The sequence below is a fragment of the Zeus faber genome (genome assembly GCF_960531495.2).
Source record: "Zeus faber genome assembly, chromosome: 2".
NCBI lineage: Eukaryota > Metazoa > Chordata > Actinopteri > Zeiformes > Zeidae > Zeus > Zeus faber.
In genome coordinates, this window is record NC_137189.1 from 20,129,646 (window position 1) to 20,149,394 (window position 19,749).

Genomic DNA, 19,749 nt, shown 5'->3' on the forward strand with positions numbered 1-19,749 from the left:
GCGCTTTCGATGTCATGAACTAGCCGGGTCACTTGATCTGTTGTTGATCGACCTTTATGGAAACCAGCTCTAGTGTGGGGAAGATTCTCTTCAATGATGTTGTTTATTCTTGATAGAATGACCCTCTCAAGTAGTTTGTAAAGATGTGACAGGAGGGATATTGGGCGGTAGTTCTTTGGTTCATCTGGTGTTTTATTTGGCTTGAGTATGGCCAGCACCTTAGCCTGCTTCCATTTGGATGGTATGGTCAGGTTTTCTAGGCAGTTGGAGAAGAAAAGCTGGACCCAGGTCAGTGACTCATGGCTCATGTTCTTCAGGAGCTCAGTATGGATGTTATCGTTTCCAGGAGCCTTATTTTCCTTGAGGGATTTCAGAGCTGCAAGGATTTATTCCGACGAAATAGGCTGGGAAAGGGGGCTAGATTGAGGAACTGTCCTGATGAGTTTCCTGATGTCCGCGACTACTTCTCTGGTGAAGGCTTTTGCCTCAGATGAGCGGTCTTTCCATCTGCCGCTATGGGGCATGGTCTAGCTGGGCAACTTCGCCCAGTTAGCCGGTTGATCGTATTCCAGGCCCGACTAGAATGTGTGAAGTTGATGTTGTTTACTTCCTCCTCCCATCTGACCTTTCTCTTCTGCCCGAGAAGGTCCAGCAGTTGGTCACCACGGAGAGAGCGTTGGTCAGTGTCGGTGGCATTCAGGTACTCCTTGTACAGTTTCTCACAGTCTTTATCCCAGCAAGGTACATGTGGGTCCCTGCGGCCTCTTGGGATGGAGAGCTTAGCAGCCTTGTTGAGCAGGATGCAGAAGGCGTTATAAGCTCCATTCACATTGGATGATGGGTCAGGTAGGCTTGCTGTTAATTTCCTGGTGAGTTCTGAAAACTTTTGCCAGTTAGCCTTCCTGAAATTCCATCTTCTTCTGTTGAGGCTAGAGATGGCTAGCTTGATGTCACTGGAGATGATGATGGGTGAGTGACCAGATCTAGGGAACTTCTGTAGAACCATTCTGTTGCAGCATCTGCTGATGTTGTTGGAGACAGATGAGATGAAAGGACAGATCAGGGCATGTCCAGGTGCCGTGTCTGCCAGGGTAAAAGGTTCTGGGGTCCTTGTTATCGAAGAGCAGATGAAGGTTGTTACTTTCTGCCCAGTCGCTAGCAACAGAGCCATTTCTGTCAGTGTTTGAGTACCCCCATTTGATGTTCCTACAGTTAAAATCACCGCAGACAAAAGCTGATGAGGTCGAAACCAATCAATGAGTAGCTTGTCTTCAGTGACACAGTGGGTCTCTTGTAGCAGCAGTATGTTCGCCTGATGTTGGTTGGCAATGTGCTGGATGAGATCACGCTTCGACCGTGTCAGGCCCTCTGCGTTCAGTTGCAGTAGACGCACTTCGGTGTTAGCCATAAGGCTCGTCTTGACAGACGCGTAGTGGGTACTGTACTGTTGAAGACGGAGGGCTGCTGATGTAGAATCTGTGTAGTACTAATATGACTGGTTTTGTCGGATTCTTCAATATCTTCAGATCGGGATCGTCAGGGTTGTCGGAATCCGTAGCAGGGCCACCACATACAGGTACCAGTCTTGACCCATCTTTGAGCGATAGATAAACAATTATGGTTGGACCGAGGGGCCACTCAAAATTCTACTGGTCTGTGGAGAAATCATGAAGGACTGATGGTAGCACCCCCGACCTACTAGTTCTGATGATTCAGGAAGCACATGGGTTAGCCCCTGTGGCAAGGGGGGAAGTAAGGAGAAAAATCATGAAAGAGTATGGTTTTTGGGCACCATACTTGCTTGAGCAAATTGATTATGTCATAGGCAGATGTACAATCTGTCTTAAAAACAATGTTCAGAGGGGTGTGAAGGGTCCACCCGGTCACATTCCAACTCCGACAGGTCCTATGCGTGAGTTGGTTGTGGATTTTGTTGACATGATAAGACCAGTAGGAGGTACAAGATACATGTTAGTTGTCGTGGATAGATTTTCACGGTGGCCTGAGGCATGTCCAACCAAGCGTAAAGATGCTCAGTCAGTTGCCAAGTTTTTGTGTCGTGAGGTCATAAGCAGGTGGGGACTTCCAGATCGCATATCCTCAGATAATGGGAAAGAGTTCGTGGATAGAACAGTAAAATTAATCATGCAAAAATTGTGAATTAAACAACCTCTAGGAGCTGTTTATCATCCGCAAAGCCAAGGTGTTTGTGAAAAAATGAATGGGGTGCTGAAAAATCACATTGTTAAAATCTGTCAGCACACAGGTCTTAATTGGGTAGAGGTGCTTCTGTTGGCATTAATGGTGTGTCGTTCAAGTGGGCTCCGTGATTTGCGCATGACACCCCATGAGTTGGCTACGGGTAGACGGATGCCAACACCTTGTTTGCGCACAAGTGGAAAGGGTCCAAGCTTAGCCCTTTTAGAAGATGAAATGCAAGTGTATGTTAACTATATGGCTGCACTGCATAAGAGAATACACACACATGTCTCTGACAGGAAAAAACAAGAGGAGAAGCTAGCACTAGTAGAGAAATTCTGAATCTGATTCAGTCATAGACTCAATATTTGTTTTGACTGGGAAAATGTATGGACAAAGGGGGGAAATGGAAAATGTTAATCATATATTCAAGATTCAAGATTCAAGAGGTTTATTCATCACATACATATACATATATATATATATACATAAACATACATATATATTGGAATAATGTTAAAGTATAATGCAAAAGTGAAATTATTATACTGTATTTGATGTTTGTGCAAGATACTGGCTGGTGACTTTTTTCTTTCAGGACCAGTCACAGGGTGGCTGTGTCCAGAGAGCCTAACAGCCTAATGGACTTGAACACTCAAACATGGACATTCAAAAATAGGATGAAAATGGATGGCGGACCCTGAATGAGGACATCGTGATCAGGGGTGTCGAGTGAAATATCATTAAAAGCTGATGGTGTTAAAAAGCAACAGTTCAATACATCCATATGTGCCATGTGTGTTTTTATAATATTGGAGTTTGTTTATTACAATGTAACCTGTATTACTGATGAATTCTCTGTACTCTACACTAGATATTTTTAGCATGACATATTACTTTAATCTAGTATTGTTTTCTTTGGAGGTTTCTGTAACAGGGTGAAGTGAATACATTTTTTTTTGCGGTCTTGAGGGACATTGGTGTTAGGTAGGGAAAGGTCCACTGGAAGGTCCGATGGGTCGACCAGCCCGACTTTGGACACATTTTTTGATTTATTTCTGAGGTTCTAAATGTATGCATTTATATGTACCATCCTATACAGTTTTCTAAATTCTTCTTCATTTTCTGTTAATTGTAAACCTTGGCCATTTTTTCTTTCAACATCTGGTTTGCCCTTCCCACTAGGCCTTGTGACTGGGGGTGATAGACTGAACCATATCTATGGGAGATACCTAATGCCTGTTCTACCTGCCTGAGTTTGTCGCTGGTAAAATGAGATCCATTGTCTGAGCAGATGACTGTGGGGTAACCCCACGAGGAATGAGTTTTTTCCTAAGCCATTTAATCACTGATTCTGCGTCCTCTCTTTTGCAAGGGACTGCCTCTACCCATTTGGAGAATCGATCTACGATCACGAGTAGGTATCTGTACCCTTGCACTTTGTTATCCCGGCCCATGTCTGTGTAATCTATGCATATTTCTCTGAAGGGGTAGAGGGGCACTGGGAATGTTCCCAAAGGTCTTTGGTAGACTATCTTCTTATTTACCCCGTGACGGACTATGCATTCTGCAATATGGTTGGCCACCATTTCCTCCAGGTAGGGATGCCACCAGTCCTGTTTGAGCCTGTTGGTGGTTCTTTTGGGGCCTTCATGAGTCTGTCGATGTGCGTCCATGAGGTAGACCAGGAGTGCGGCTGGTGCTACTGGGCGCCCATCGTGGCTTCTCCCTAGGCCGCTGGTGCATGTGGCTCCTTTCTTCTGCCACTGCGAATGTTCATACCATTTCAGATGTTCCTCTGACAAAGTGAGGGCATTGTCTTCAGTTAATAAAATCATCATTGCTGCGCTTTCTTTGAGGTACCCTCCTGCTTCTTTTGCTGCTGTGTCGGCTGCGTTGTTGCCAGCGGTGACGTTTGAATTTCCTTTGGAGTGTCCTTTGCATTTGATGATCTAGATTTTTCGGGGGAGATGTATGGCTTCCAGGAGGGCGAGTGTGAGGTCTTTGTGTTTTACCGGGGCTCCTGCTGACGTTTGGAGTCCTCTCTTCATCCATATGGCTGCATCCACGTGGGCTGCAGCGTGTGCGTATCCTGAGTCGGTGAATATGTTTGCGTTTTTGTTTTTTTGCGATTTTTAATGCTTCCACCAGGGCGTGGAGTTCTGCTTTTTGTGCTGATGCTGGTTGTTCTATCATCAGACTTCTTAGGGTGACGTGGTGTCCATTCATTTGTTGAACGACTGTGTATGATGCTCTATTTCCCTCTTCTCCTTTGAAACAACAATCATCTATAAACAGGACAATTTCTGCATCAGGGTCAGGTGTTCCATCCAAGTCTAGGCGGCACTTTGCGTTACAGTTTCATGAGTTGTACGCAGTCATAGGTGCCATCTGCATACTGTAGTCCGTCGGCCATGTTGATTCCGTCGGCTGTGTACGAGACATTGTCTTTTTCCAGGGTGTCATGCAAGCGCATCTCGCGTTTTGGTGTGGTTAAGGGGAAATCCGTTAGATCGAGGTAGGATTTGACTCCATGAGTGGTATGCATGATGGTGGGGTGGTGGAAAGTAATGTGGTCGGTTTTCCGTAGGGCGTGTGCAATGGCAGACATGTGTCGTCCACATCCGGAGTCCATCTTCCACTGTGTCGAGTTTGCAACTGTGGTGAGCCAGGAGGGGGCGGGTTCGGTGTGTATCTTCATTGGCCAGCAGGGAGGGGTAGAGGGACGGGGTGCTGTGTGGTTGGAGTGGGGTGTGACCTTGGTGGATGGGTACGGGGAGAGGCGGTAACTTGTCTTCTTGTGGGGACTAGGGTTCTTTCTGGGCTTCTACCACTGCCATGATTGCGGCATTTCTGATTTTATTGTGACGTTTGACAATCATTTCCGGTCGACTCCATGCCGTCATTATGAGCTGAACCAGCGCCCATCGTGCACGCTGCTTGTTGAACTTCCGCTTTCCAGCCCACATTAATCCAGGGTTGTTTTTTGCACTTGCAGGAGAACAAAAACATGGGAAGAAGGGGGGAGGGGGAAAACCTCAGATGTTCGGATCTGGTTGTATAGGTTATCACAGGTCAACTTTTTTTTTTTTATAATTTATTTTTATTTTTTTATAATCCTCCCCTTTTATCTAAAGCAATTTGTGGAGGTTTTCATACACATACACAATCTCTATCACACACGCACAGACTCTCTCAAACACACACACTCTCTCTGAAACACACACACGCTGCGGTCTCACATACACACACGCACGGTACCTCTCTTCACATACACAGATTTTATGCTTAGTCACCTGAATTGGGCCTTTTACCCTTTAATATTTGGTTTCTCTAAGAACCGGGCCTCCCACACTTAAATGCTTGGTTCTCTTTACTAAAAAAAATAAATCCGGGCCTCTTACCCTTAAATGCTTGGTTTTGTTTACTAAAAAAGGAATACGGGCCTCTCACCCTTAAATACTTGGTTTTCTTTACAAAAAAAAAAATCCGGGCCTCTCACCCTTAAATGAAATTACTGACTATTGACTACCCTTCTGAAGCCTGAGTTTAACATTCATTGCCAGACATCGCTCAGTTTAGGTTCACTGGAGGTCTTTCAACAAACGGGCCTAAACGGGATTCAGCATTACTTCACGAGTTAAACACTGTTCACAAAACGTCGCTTAGTTTGGGCATACTGGATGTATTCTCAACAAAACGGTACGTGGAATGACTACTCAAGTTAACACACAGATGTTTCGAAGGGGGGGTTCCTGACCCGTTCTCTTAACTTCCTTTACTACCGTTCTCATCCAACAATCCAATTTCTCGTCTCCACAATATTGAACAATTATTATTCATGCATCATTCAACAATAGATCCCCCAAAACCACAAAGTTGTTCATCCAGCCTTAAACAGTACAACACTTCCACCTAAAATATTCCTATCTAATCTATGCAGACTTCATGAAATGGCTCTACTCACCTTTGAGCGGGTACCCATAGAAGGCTTTGGGAACTCCTCTGCAGTCTTGTAATGGGATCACGTCGGAGTCACCAATTTGTCGTGTTCAAAATTTCCAAATCCGGAATGATGCGATGAAACTGGAACTTTGAGCTATGGAGAGTTTATTGGACGGTTTGAGAATCTACCAAAAAAAAAACAAAAAAAAACTTTATACGTCGACGTAGTGAGTCCTATTCTGCGTGTCTCGTCTAGCAGACATTTCATTCAGGAGTCTGCTAAAACTTTCCCCTGCTCATCCCTTTGTCACAAACGACACACCCCGCTTTGCGAGGCAGTCCACATTTGCTATTTCCCATCCCCCGAGCATCTAGTCTCAGACTCCCCACTGTGTGTGCTCCAGATTAACCGTTTCAGTGCCGGTTTCTAACTGGTTGCGTAGTTACACCCAGTGTCTTTATACATGTTTTAATTTTGGCTCTGACTGATCAATGAAACTGTATTTCATAATCACCCACAATATGAATGATAGTAATGTATATAAATACATTCATGTAGTGTATACTATGGTATACACACAGTTTTGCTATCGAGGATTAGTTCAATCTGTAATGTTATAGTGATATAGTTATATGTAGTATGTAATAGTTATAATATATATACAGTATATACATATATATATATATATATATATATATATATATATATATATATAGATATATATATATATATATATATATATATATATATTTTTTTTTTAATCATTATTATTTTTTTCTTTCCCTCACAGTCAACATACAGTATCTGTTAAGTAGCTTGGAGTCAGACCCAGACTTGCTTTAAAAGTGATCAGTAAATTCTTAAAATCGATTCTGAACCCAACAGGGAGCCAATGGAGAGAAGCCAGGATTGGGGTGATGTGATGTCGTCTTTTGGAACTGGTAAAAAGCCAAGCTGCTGCGTGTAGAACTAGTTGGTAGTGAGAGAGTTACTTTTGGTTGATTCCCAAAAGGAGGAAGTTACAGCAGTCTAGTTGTGAGGAAAATTAGGGCATGGATTACTTTTTCCAGGTGGCTGTGTGATAGTATTGGTTTGATTCTTGAAATGGTTCTCAGTTGAAGGAAGTAGGAGTGGACAATTCTTTTCATTCGTTGTTCAAAGTTTAGGTCAGAGTCAAACAATACTTCCAAGTTTCTGGCAACAGACTTAATATTTGTGGAGTGCCAAGGCCACTCTCAATATGACTGGTAGAATTTGGTGGAGTGAACAGTATGATTTCTGATTTTGAATTATTGAGTTTAGTTGAGATCATTGAGACAATCTACAACAGCAGCTAGGCTGTTTGGGTCACCAGGTCTCAGAGGAAGGTATATCTGTGTGGCGCCTGCGAAGCAATGAAAAGAGACATTATGTAGTTGTCGTGTGTTCATATAATTGGGCCAAGAGGCAGCACATAGATTGAAAATAAAATTGGACCTAAAATGGAACCTCGCAGTACACCACAGGTAGTTTGAGCTGTAAAGGATGAGTCATTACCTATGGAGACTGCGAAGGTTCTTTCTAAAAGGTAGGAATTAAAATAGGCAAGTGCAGTGTCCTTGATGCCAACCCAGGTGTGACGATCCATTAAAACGGCGTTATCTACAGTGTCAAAGGCTGCACTTAGATCTGAAATATTTCAAATTGCACTATCGCCCCTATCGGCTGCTAAAAGGATATTGTGACTAAATATATATAACTATAACTATATATATATAGTATAGTATATAACTATACTACTATAACTATAACATTACAGATTGAACTAATCCTCGATAGGAAAACTATGTGTGTGTGTGTATACTACAGTATACATTACATGAATGTATTTATATACATTCTATCATTCATATTGTGGGTAATTATGAAATATAGCTTCACTGATCAGTCAGAGCCAAAATTAAAACATGTATAAAGACACTGGGTGTAACTAGGCAACCAGTTAGAAACCAGCACTGAAACAATTAATTTGATACGACCTTCTCTAAAACCTTTGAAAGAAATGGAAGTTTGGAAATGGGCCTAAAATTGTTAAGAACAGATGGATCAATGTTTGGTTTCTTTAAAAGAGGATGGACCACAGCATGTTTAAAAGCAGAAGGAAATATGCCTTTTCCAGCTAGCTATTTATAATAGATAAACTGGATCCGATTGCGTCAATCACCTCTTTAAGAAATGTGGTGGGGATAATATCAAGGCTGCATGTGGTTGATTTCATGTGGGATAGAGTGTCACGTAAAAATGTTGACACAGATTCAAAATTGCTGACCCTACTAGCATGTATAGCTTGGTCAGGGGGTGTCATTTGCTGTCTTATATTCTCAGCTTTTTTCGCAAAAAAGTTGAAAAAATCCTCACACATATTTGGTGAGGCCTGAGTAAGATGGCAGGGGGAGTGGAGGATGACAGTCTATTATCCTAAATAAAATCCTGAGGTTGGAATGGTTTGCAACAATCAGGTAAGATAAGACAGCTGCTCTTGCTTCTTTGACTGCCCTTCGATTATTGTGCATAGCGTCTTTCCAGATCTCATAAAATACATTTAAACCACTTTTTCCATTTCTGTTATCCTGCAGTCTCTCTTTAGATCCTGGGTGGATTCATTTAGCCAGGGCTGAAAAGTTTTTTTTTGACTTTTTGTCTTTTCCACAATCCTACAGAATACAACTTTGAGAATCAAAATCAGATGGTAAGTTGTAAAGCGTGGTTTAAGTCTAAAACAGGAGAGCTACCGAGTTTCCTGATTATTTTCAGGAAACGCGCACACACACACACTCACACACGATCAAAGGTCAGCTCCGCCCCGCAGCTCTCCTCTCCTCTGACAGAATAATACACGATTGTCAATACAGCATTTATTTTTATGTCATAAACTTTTAACACTGCTATCACTGCAAATGTCACCTTTTTTTTCTCGTTTGTTAACTTTACACTTAAAAAAATGACATGAATCGCAATGTAAATTATATATTTTTTTTTTCTTCTGTTGAAACCAATTGTCCGGCTTTATGTCCTTTAACATGTTGTGTGCCACCACGCCTCCCACTCAACTCTTTTCTTCTAAATTTTCTGTAAATTACCAACACACACACACACACACACACACACACACACACACACACACACACACACACACACAGTCTGGTCCGACTGGCGAGGGGGCATTCGCCCCATCTAGCGGTTTCGGACAAAATCCCTTTTTTAGTATTCCACAACAATCAACACTGGCAGGGAGGAAAAGGAAAATAGAGTGGATAAGAAAATGAAATAATGCATGTAGTCATGTAGTCTACAGTTTAGACAACAGGAACAGGAATGGATCAGTTCATCCTTCTCATCCACAGCCTGTTGGGAGGCAATCAAAAAAAAAATTAAAACTGTGCAGATTCTTTAATAAAAAACAACAACAAAGAAACAAAGAAAAAAATATATTGTTTAAGATACAATCTGGCAAAATCTGAACATTTTGAACACCTGAACATTCACATTTTACCCAAATCCTGTCCGTCTGAGAAGTGTACGTGAGCAAGGTGACGCAAATCGGAAAAAGCGAAGGAATCGAACGAGTCAATGGGATATGAGAACATTTGCAACGATAGCTTTATTCACAATAAAAGCAAAATGTCATTTTGGCCAGACTTCCTTTGAGAGAAAATAACTTGAGAACTTTTCCGTCTACTGGAAAATCAGCATCATTCATCGCCCACATAGTGGCCTATCGTACGTACTGGGACAAGTCAATCAAGGAAGTGTTTTTTATGTGGGCAGTTGACTTTGAAGAAGTTATCGGGGTTGAAAAAGGGACCATTATTGCCTAAGAGTCCTAATTCCCGCAAAATATTAATTCTGGTGTGAATTACATTTACTGTCATCCATCCGTGGAATGGGTGTTTTTCTTCCATCCATCCAGTCGGACAATCTGACGCGCTGAGATTCCTAGAACAGAACCAACTTCATTTTTGCTGTTTTATATTTTGCGTTGCCTTCTTCTCTCATTTATATAAACACTTAACTTTAAATAATCTTTTATCTTCCATTCTAGACGCATCCCTTTCTCTCCTCTCCCCCAAAATGGGTGGCTGGGCTTTACTATGGTTTTACCTCCTTCAAAGTAAGAGCGTGGGTTTATTTTCGCATCGTATCTCAAGAGAATCTGTGAAGTTTTCACACACACACACACACACACACACACACACACACACACACACACACACACACACACACACACACACACACACACACACACACACACACACACACCAGTGACGTTAGGCACCTTGATGAGCGATGGCTATATTTCATGGCTTTGCTTTGACACCTGGTGAGAAGCATTTTGATTAAGAGCGTTTTATTCTCCCAGCGATACTTGACATGGAGCCATGTGCATTCACACACACACACACACACACACACACACACACACACGCACACACACCTTGTATGTGGGCTTTACCTGGACACTGGCAAATGGCTTTTTAAGTCACACAGACGTGCAAGAGTGCGTCAGCGTGTGCAGCTGTGTGACCGTGGCACCAGCGAATCATGTATGATGTTTAATGCGCTTAATGTGTCATAGCAGGTGCTTCTTTGACTTCCGAGAAGAAGAGCTCGCCCCCCCCCCTCCCCCCTTTCATCCGCTCCACAGGTGCGGTTTTCAAAGGCACGACCGAGCCTGACCCACTGCTAACTGACCAACCCGCGCGCACACCCACCCACCCACCCACCCACCCACCCACCCACCCACCCACCCACACACACACACACACACACACACACACACACACACACACACACACACACACACACACACACACACACACACAAGGCACAAAAGGAACTTGCAAGACACACAATCGCACACATGTATTTTTCCCTTACAGGAGACTCCAAATATGCTTATTTGATAAAAAGTATATGTTTTGAATATATTTATATCTATATATTCATGACTGACATTAAAGAAGTTGTATCATGAAGGGCTTAAGTGCTTTAAGAGGTCAACCCCCTTGACTGAAACCCAGTGAACAGGGCCGGGATGTAGTGGTTTGATATGTACAGAATCAAAACGCACACGCACACCTGTGATACATCCACTTTTTCAAAGAAAAACAAAAACACTCATTCAGGTTATCTCATTAAGCTGCACTCTGATCTCCTTCCTTTTGAGGGTTCATGGTGGATGTTTTGGTTGAGACATTGCATCGAAGGAAAGAATGACAGTTCCACGTGTCACCACTAGAGGGCACTGAAAGCAACACGACAGCAGGCTTGGGCACGACAAGAACACGAGATAATATGGAAGAAAAACCAGAGGCAGGCAGGATCCCGAACGAGGAAAAGGAAAGGAAAAAACTAAGTTAAGCTATTTAAATAATAATAATATAGCTAGTGACCATATATGCATATATATATACATATATATATACATACACATATATATATATACATATATACATACACACACACACACACACACACACACACACACACACACATACATATACATATATATGTGTGTGTGTGTGTGTATATATATAAATATATAAACACTGATGTAAGTTGTACTGTACGAATAAGAACAAGTTATTTATTGGAGTTATAATACAAGGAAATAAATAAATCTGAAAAAAATAAAAAATTCCCCCTCCCAAAAAAAAGTCTCTGCGGTTGCTAATCGGGAGTATTTCCCAGTTGGTAGAAAGATGCGTGTGCACTTCTATCCCGTCCTTTTCTGTTGGCACATCTGCCAGAAAGTCCAGGTCAAGGTCATGGGTCTTTTCTGTGGCGAAAGGACTCCGTTCCTCAGAGTTTTCAGCCCGGCTAGACGCATTCTTTTCCCGAGAAATCTTCCCTATTGCTTTTGTTTTCTGAAGGATGAACCCAAAGTGCTCCCAATCTCAGTTCGGTTCAAGTGGCACCGCTGACGATGACATTTTCAATACACTGAAGTTTCGACAACGCTCCTCAAGCATCCTCCCGCAGCCTGGTGGTGAGACAAGTGGCGGTCGAAGATTGGAAATATGAGGGCGGACCGCCAAACGACACCCCAGACTGTGAGCCTGGGAGGCATCTGGCTCCGATTGGCAGAGAGGAGAGAGAGAGAGGCAAATCAGACAAGGTCCTGCACTTGTTCTCTGGCGAGTTGCCTTGGATGAAAAACGTAAATGCTGAGGCTCCACCAAGCTTTCAAAAGTAAGCAAGCTTTCAAAAACTCCTTGTTTGATGCCGCACAGGGGGTCTAAACCTCTGAATCTCAAACAGATGAGCTTCTGGGGACAACCACAAAGGCCAAACCTGTAGGGTTGTCGTAATAAAAAGTAGGTGAAGGAGTGAGTGAGGGACTGAGGGAGGGAGGAAGGAAGAGAGAACGATCTCGAACAATCGGGAAACAGGTTGACGTCAAAAAAGAGAAAGGCGTCCATCGGCAATTTGGAGAGAAAGTCCAAAGTGGAAGTTGGTCCGTCAATAACTGATCAATGGAATTGTGAAAAAGAAAATCTCAACTAGACTGACATCCTGAGTAGTTTGATCGGGAATTGTGAGGACTGTGCGGATAGTGGGGACTGGGGTAGGATAAAAATCGGAATGCATCCTTTTCTGTGAAGATAGGTGGAGGATTGGTATTGTTCTTGTTATCATGGCGATCAGTTCATGTCGATGGTGTTGAAGACCCACTCAGTGAACTTCTTGAGCTTGGTGGCTGAGGTCTGCGACTCCTCCTGCAGCCGCTGGTTGTCCTCCCAGAGCCGCTTGATCTGGGACTGAAGACGCTGCTTCTCCTCCCGCTCCTGGGGGGGGCAGGGACAGGGGGAAGTCGGAAAACAGCAGAGACATTGGCTACTTTAGGTTGACGATAAATAAGACATTACAACAGCTACATTGGTTCTATTAAAAGCTGCAAAATTTGTAACCATGGAAATCTGTCATCATTTCAGAGAAAAAAGAGGTCTAAAAAATTCAACTAGTGCCCGACAGACCCGGTGCCGGGTTCACGGCGCGGTATTAACGAAACTAGACCTCCAGATGAACCTGTAGCTGTAAACGTGTCATGCTAGCTCGAAGCGGATGTAACATAGCTCCTAATTCGGCAATCTTTTTTGACAAAAATATATATGATATATGTTATTTTCGCCTTTTATTCTTTTCCCTATTTTTGCATACTTTGGTACCTCAACAGTCATGGAATTGTAGAAATGGGGATGGCTACAAAGCTGAGACTCTCGTGGATCCAAAGACCCCAATTGCATCCATGTGTGATAAAATATGGCCTCACAGTAACTATTTCTATATGATAATATTTTTTTTTTAAACTTGACCTTACTGTATGAAATGACTGATCGTGACCTCTATAATCACCTCATGAAACTCTAGACCCGGAATCCTGACACCCAGAACATTCAGAAAATGTATGGGATGTCCAGGTACTTTGAAGATAAGCGGGTTTTTCCGAGCCATTTTCAGAAAATTGTACTGGTCATTCAATTATCAAAGTCGTCAAAATAGCACGAATATCCAATTTTCAAAAGTTATTGATACTGCATCATAGCATTAAGTTTTCTTAAGTGTTTTTCAGGGTCATGAGGTCTTTTGCAGGGACACCTATCGGTGTCAACCCACAACTTGGTGCAGTAAAAACTAACACACAATTGAGCATTGGAATGGCCATCACTGGGCATGAGTATAACTGTTCAAAACCCCTTTACACTCAAAATATTAATCATTTTATCAGGCACAATTAAAAATACAATGTTTATTATCTTTTAATTGATAGAAAACATTGACATAGTGTCAAGCTGCATCTCAAATGATTCCTTAGGGTGTCAGCATTCTGATGGTGTAAGACACTTGTATGTGGCACCAACTGTTGACCCACCCCCCAGCAGATGAACAACATGTTATGACAAGGGCTCCTCTCCTGTGTGGGTGTGGGGATGAGGTTTTCACCTGTTGCTCATTGATTGATCGTCTAACGAGCAACAGGCGTACAGCCACCCTGATCAAACTACACCACCCCCACAATGTTGTAACACAATGATAAACAAGTAATGATTGATCATGTTCATAAAAAAGAATACCCTTTAAGGGGAATACCACCCATTTTTAGCACAAAAACGGCTGAAATGATACCTCCAAACAAACTATACTCAGAATAAGGACACATACAGTATGTCACAGCCAGGGAAGGTGGAACTCCAAATAAGGACATTTACGTCACAGCCAGGGTGAAGCTCTGCCCGACTTTATTAGCGGATGTGAAAAAGTACCAAGTGGAAAGTACTGTAAAGTATTAACTTTTTCAAGTTAATCTTGTTAAAGTTGTGCTGTTTCAAATGGAATTGAGATTCACCATTCATCCCAATGAGGAATGAATGGAGCACTCTTTCTCAGGTTGCCTGATTGCCATGTTCTCAGATACAGAGGAGTGAAGGAACTATGGTACTATGGACCACATTACAACTGAGGGGTATAGATTTGGCCATTTTTAATTCTGAAAATAGTAGTAGGGTCGTAGTCCTAAAACACAGACAGATAAGGAGACAACTATATGTGTGGATGGGAGAGATACATTTTCTTGCGTGTGTGTGCTCGTACCTTTTTCAGGTCCTCCTGCAGCATCTTGACCATGGCTTCCAGTTTGGTGACCTTCCTCTCCAGACCAATGTGGCCTTCACTGTGGGAAGAGAATGGTGTGAGTCATGACGAGGACGTTCGGATTGAGCGACTCTTTAAGATTGAAGATACCTAAAATGCATTCCAACATTGTATTTCATAGCTGTCTGTGTGTGTGTCTGTCTGTCTGTCTGTCTGTCTGTCTGTCTGTCTGTGTGTGTGTGTATGTCACCTGGAGGAGGGCCGGGACAGTGGGACGGGCTGCAGCTCGATGTGGGGCTGTTGGGGGCTGGAGGCACCGCTGCCCCGGTGGTTTGAGTCCGAGAACACAAAACCTCTCTGGACTGGAGAAAGGAGGAGACGAGAGAACGGGAGGAACGTCAGTAAAAAGTAAAAATGTCCAAATAAAATGTTCTTCTAGAGAGGTTTACCAATCTACGTCAGCAATCTCAAACCAGTAGATAGTGCTGTTGAGCCACCCTTACTTATCTGCAACGGCAATTTGATCACATTTGTAAAAATAACGAATATTACAAATAGATTGTTGTGTTTGATTAGAAAACAGTAACATATTTCTGTTTACAGCTTAAAAAAAAATAATAAAAAAACATTTGAGAGGACATTTTCACACCAGGAAATAGTCCTAGGTTTGGTTTGCATCAAAGGTCACAGTGGACAGGAATTAAGCCACTTTGAATGTATAAAATATAAAATTGTGATCATTTTTTTACCTCTTCAGTGAACATGCTTCTTTCTCCTCTTGTTTCCAAAGTGTTTGTGTAACCACTCTGTGTCCACAGTGTAAAAGACACTGTGTACCCTCAAAACAATGGTGGCAGGTTGCGCTGGTAATGGCGGTATGTAGGTAAGTAAAAAAAAGCACAGCAATGCGAACCCACAGCTCAAAGAGCGTAATGGGGCGGAAAGGGTGCAGATAAAGAAGGGAGTGTGTACTTTTCTCACTCTCAAAGGTGTTGGCAACGTCCACCAGGTGTGTCCAGTCCAGGGGGCTCTCCCTGTCCGACGGGGGTAGGGGCATCAGCTCCCGGGGGAGGGGCCCGCGGTGACGCTCCACCAGTTCCACCAACGACGTGTCGGACGCGGAGAGGTCGCCTACCAACAGGGTTAGTCACTTTCAAGGGTTCCACCACGTCTTGTGTACCTTTCTTACATTTATGTTAAGAAGCCCCTTGTGAAAATACCAGCCCCCTTATTTCCCATTTTGCATTAATAATATTTCAAAATTATATATTTTTTGCATCAATTCAATTCCAACAATGCTGGATTCACAGGCCCAGCTGTGTCAGATCCGGCGTTGGCAGAGGTGGCATTGGCTCTGGGTGGCTGTCAGCAAGAGCATCACCAGCCCACGTACGGCAGCTAAATGACGGGTTCTGGACAAAGATTGGAGTGTGCGAAATAGACGCTTTTAAGGATGAGGTGAGCCTTGTGCAGCCTTCCCAGATGTATAATTTATGATGATGTTTCAAGAAACACTTGGGACAAAGCCCTTTGTAAATCGTAGGCAGGCAATTTTCTGCAAATCTCAAGTTGTTAAAAAATTATAACTTGGACACATTATTGAGATGCAAAAATGAAAAATTATTTATTATTATTAATTTTATAAATTGGAGTTAGTTTACATTATTATTACTACATAATGTAAAAATATATAATAAGAATAATTATTATTATATAATGATAATTATGATGATGATAATAAGAATATTTATTATTGATATGATGATGATAATAATAATAATTATGATTATTATGATTATTATAATAATAATCATAATAATAATAACAACAAATATTGCGCTGGTGCCGTTTTAAAACGTAGATTGTTTTGTACATTTTTGGTAGTGCAAGAGTTCACGAGTGTGTGCGTGCGCACGTGTGTGTGTGAAACTGGGTCATTATCATCTGCCTAGCGCCAAAATGCCATTGAGAGAATGGGGCCTCTTGAGGGTAATTGCCACAAATTCAAAGCGTTACACAACTGAACTCATTGTCTCTCAACTCAAAATCTGACTTGGTTATTTTTTCCCATTACAAGGGAGCATCTGCTTTAAATGCCGATCCATATTGATTTGGGGCGGTTTAATAACTATGTAAAGAAAATGACCAAAGTTAACAAAGTGGGACAAGAAGCTTGGTCAAGTGGATATTTTTGGAACTATGCAACCTTCTAGAATGGAATCTTTTTACAGTTTTATCAATGAGGCCACAAACCTTTAGATACTTATGTATATAAATATTTGCTGTACCTAGAGCAGTGGTTCCCAACTGGTGGATCCCAGTCTAAATCTGAGTCGCGGGTCCATTTCTCGTGGACCGCGGGTGTATATGTCCACCTCTTCAAAAATCGACCGTATATTGTAGATTGTAAGGTCCTCTGATCAGGGTTTGCTGATTGTTCCACGACCAAGACTTAAAACTAAGAGAGACCGTGCTTTAAGATTAGATTAGATTCAACTAATTGTCATTGCACAGAGTACTGAGGCAACGAAAGAGGTTGTGGCTCCTAAACTTTGTAACTCTCTCTCTTTAGAATTTAGATCTGTGGACACTGTGAACACTTTTAAAAAGGCGTTAAGACCCATTTGTTTAAACTTGCCTTTGTGTAATTTTCTATTTCTATTTTATTTCCGTTGCGATTGTTTTAGTATGTATATATGTTTATCTACCTCTGAGAAGTACTTTGTGACGTCCCTGCTCTTGAAAGGTGCTATACAAACAAAGTTACTTGCTTACCATATAAACACCGTATATTTATTTATTTATTTGTAACAAATTTCCAATGCAAAGCCATTATTTTGAAACCTGTAACACCGTTCCCCAACTGCGGCGTTTAGCTGTCATGATAACCTCACACACATGGTAAGCCCCCATGACGCCTACCATGGAGTTTGACGCCCAGCTTGTAGGAGGGCCGGCGGAGAGGCACGCCCCGGGTGGTGGGCGAGCGCGGCACCGTGGAGCAGCTGAAGAGCACGTCGGTGCCGAGCGCCTGCTCCATCACCACCGAGTCTCTGACGGAGGGCAGCCGCTGGCCGCGGTAGATGCTCTCATCCGACAGTGTCCGGTGCAGCGAGCGCCGGTGGCTGGGGGGCTGAGCGGAGGGTGAGGGCTGGGGGTAATATGGGCAAAAGCATTGTTTTTGTAAACACTTACAAATCATAGAAGGTACGTGTGTGGTGAGGTTAAAGGACCAATGCTGACGATGACAATGCATTCGACTTTCAGACCAAAAGGTCTAAAAGTATGGAAAAAGTGTCCCGTCTAGTAAAAACTAGATGGGACACTTTTTCCATTACCCTTGATAAGCTTTCATTTTTAGATTGTCTCCATTTACCTTTTTTTTTTTTTTTTTTTTTTTTTTAAATCTGAACAATATGATGGCAAACCTACCTAAAAATGATCTCCTGGTCTCACTGACAAGGTGTATTTGTTCATTCCATGTGAACAAGCAGAAGCACCATTGCTTTAAATTTACATGAACACAAACACTTGATTTGACCTTTATCCTTTGAGTTTAGCTGCTGATTCTTAACGTCTGGACATAGGAGACTTCATGAATGGAGATATTAGTTTGGTGCTTTTGTGAATTTTGCAGTCCAATTTGACAATTTCTTTAAATTCTTGACTGTAAAAAGGGGAACGATTTTTTTATTGCAATGGTGCAAAATCTGCTATAGATTATGGATTTGTGGAATTAACTTGTGATGATCATGATACTTTGATTATGAACCGTATCTTCCATCGGATCCTTATTTCTATCTTCTAACTTTCAAGACTCACCAAACAGTAAAGAGACGTACCTTGTCCTTGTGTCGGCGCGGTGGGGATGGCGGACTGTCAGGGGTGCTGTGCCTCTTCAGGTCCTCCTCTATGGTGGACTTGGCGTGGGGCTGCGGGGAGTGCATGTCCCTCAGGGAGGGCCTGGCCGCCGGGATGGGCAAAACCTCCACTCCGCCCTCGCCTGGGGACTTCCTAGTGTGCGCGCACACACACACACACACACACACACACACACACACACACACACACACACACACACACACACACACACACACACACACACACACACACACACACACACACACACACACACACACACACACACACAGACAGAGAGAACAGGGTCATTCAGTTGCATGGAAAAGTTTCACCGTCGGTGCAGCTGTGTATCTACATAGTGTAGTACTTCAGACAGCCACTGGATGGCTACAAAGTATTATGATTATTATGCTCACCAAAAACAAATACACTGGAGATGGTGGCAGTTTTTAAGACATGGAACTATGTGCCCACTAACCTAACCCCCCTGCATTAAATACACACTTGCCAGGCGATCTGTCTTTTAAAGCCGCCTTCCCATTATCCACCCCAACTCTCTCTCATTTATCTCCCTCCATCCTTACTTGCGTGCATCTCCGAAGTCCACAGAGTTTATGGTGGAGCCAGGCTTCCGCCAGCCTATCAGGTACTTGGACTGTGCCCCCTGCCGCGGGTAGAAGCTCTTGGGCCCCGGGGACACGGAGGACTGGGAGGAAGGCGAGGTGGCAGAGGACGAGGAGGAGCTCTCGTCCCGGGGGGAGCTGTGGCCTGAGTGGCGCGAACTGCGAGGAGAGACGGGAGATGCTACATTTTGTGAATTTAGTGTCTATAATCTTTACTTCATGTTCCCCACTGAGCTGCTGCAATACCGAATCCCCCCCCACAGGATTTATCTTATCGCATCTTAACTTATCCATAATTCCCCAGACACTTGCAGCGGGGAAGGCAAAATTACCTTAAAAAAAAAAAAAACGGTAAAGTTCATTAAGTACAAATACCCACACACAAAATGACCCCTGAAAGTTAAAGTAATACACTGATCTTTCAACTGAAGTAAAAGTATGTCAGTAGTTGATCTCAAATGTACTGAAAGTACTAAAAGTAAAAGTTCC

The 19,749-nt window shown here is 42.7% G+C and overlaps 1 protein-coding gene across 1 annotated transcript in view; it reads right to left on the reverse strand.

Annotated features, from left to right (window-relative positions):
- Positions 1-12,828: 12,828 nt before the first annotated feature.
- Positions 12,829-19,749, reverse strand: part of sipa1l1 (signal-induced proliferation-associated 1 like 1) — a gene marked incomplete at both ends in the record, with an annotated part of 36,252 nt that continues 29,331 nt past the window's right edge. Inside the window, 7 exons of the mRNA XM_080023469.1 lie at positions 12,829-12,972; positions 14,777-14,855; positions 15,027-15,138; positions 15,758-15,907; positions 17,699-17,927; positions 18,619-18,790; positions 19,222-19,419. Of these exons, the coding sequence (XP_079879595.1) occupies positions 12,829-12,972; positions 14,777-14,855; positions 15,027-15,138; positions 15,758-15,907; positions 17,699-17,927; positions 18,619-18,790; positions 19,222-19,419 (1,084 nt within the window). The remainder of the gene's footprint in view (positions 12,973-14,776; positions 14,856-15,026; positions 15,139-15,757; positions 15,908-17,698; positions 17,928-18,618; positions 18,791-19,221; positions 19,420-19,749) is intronic.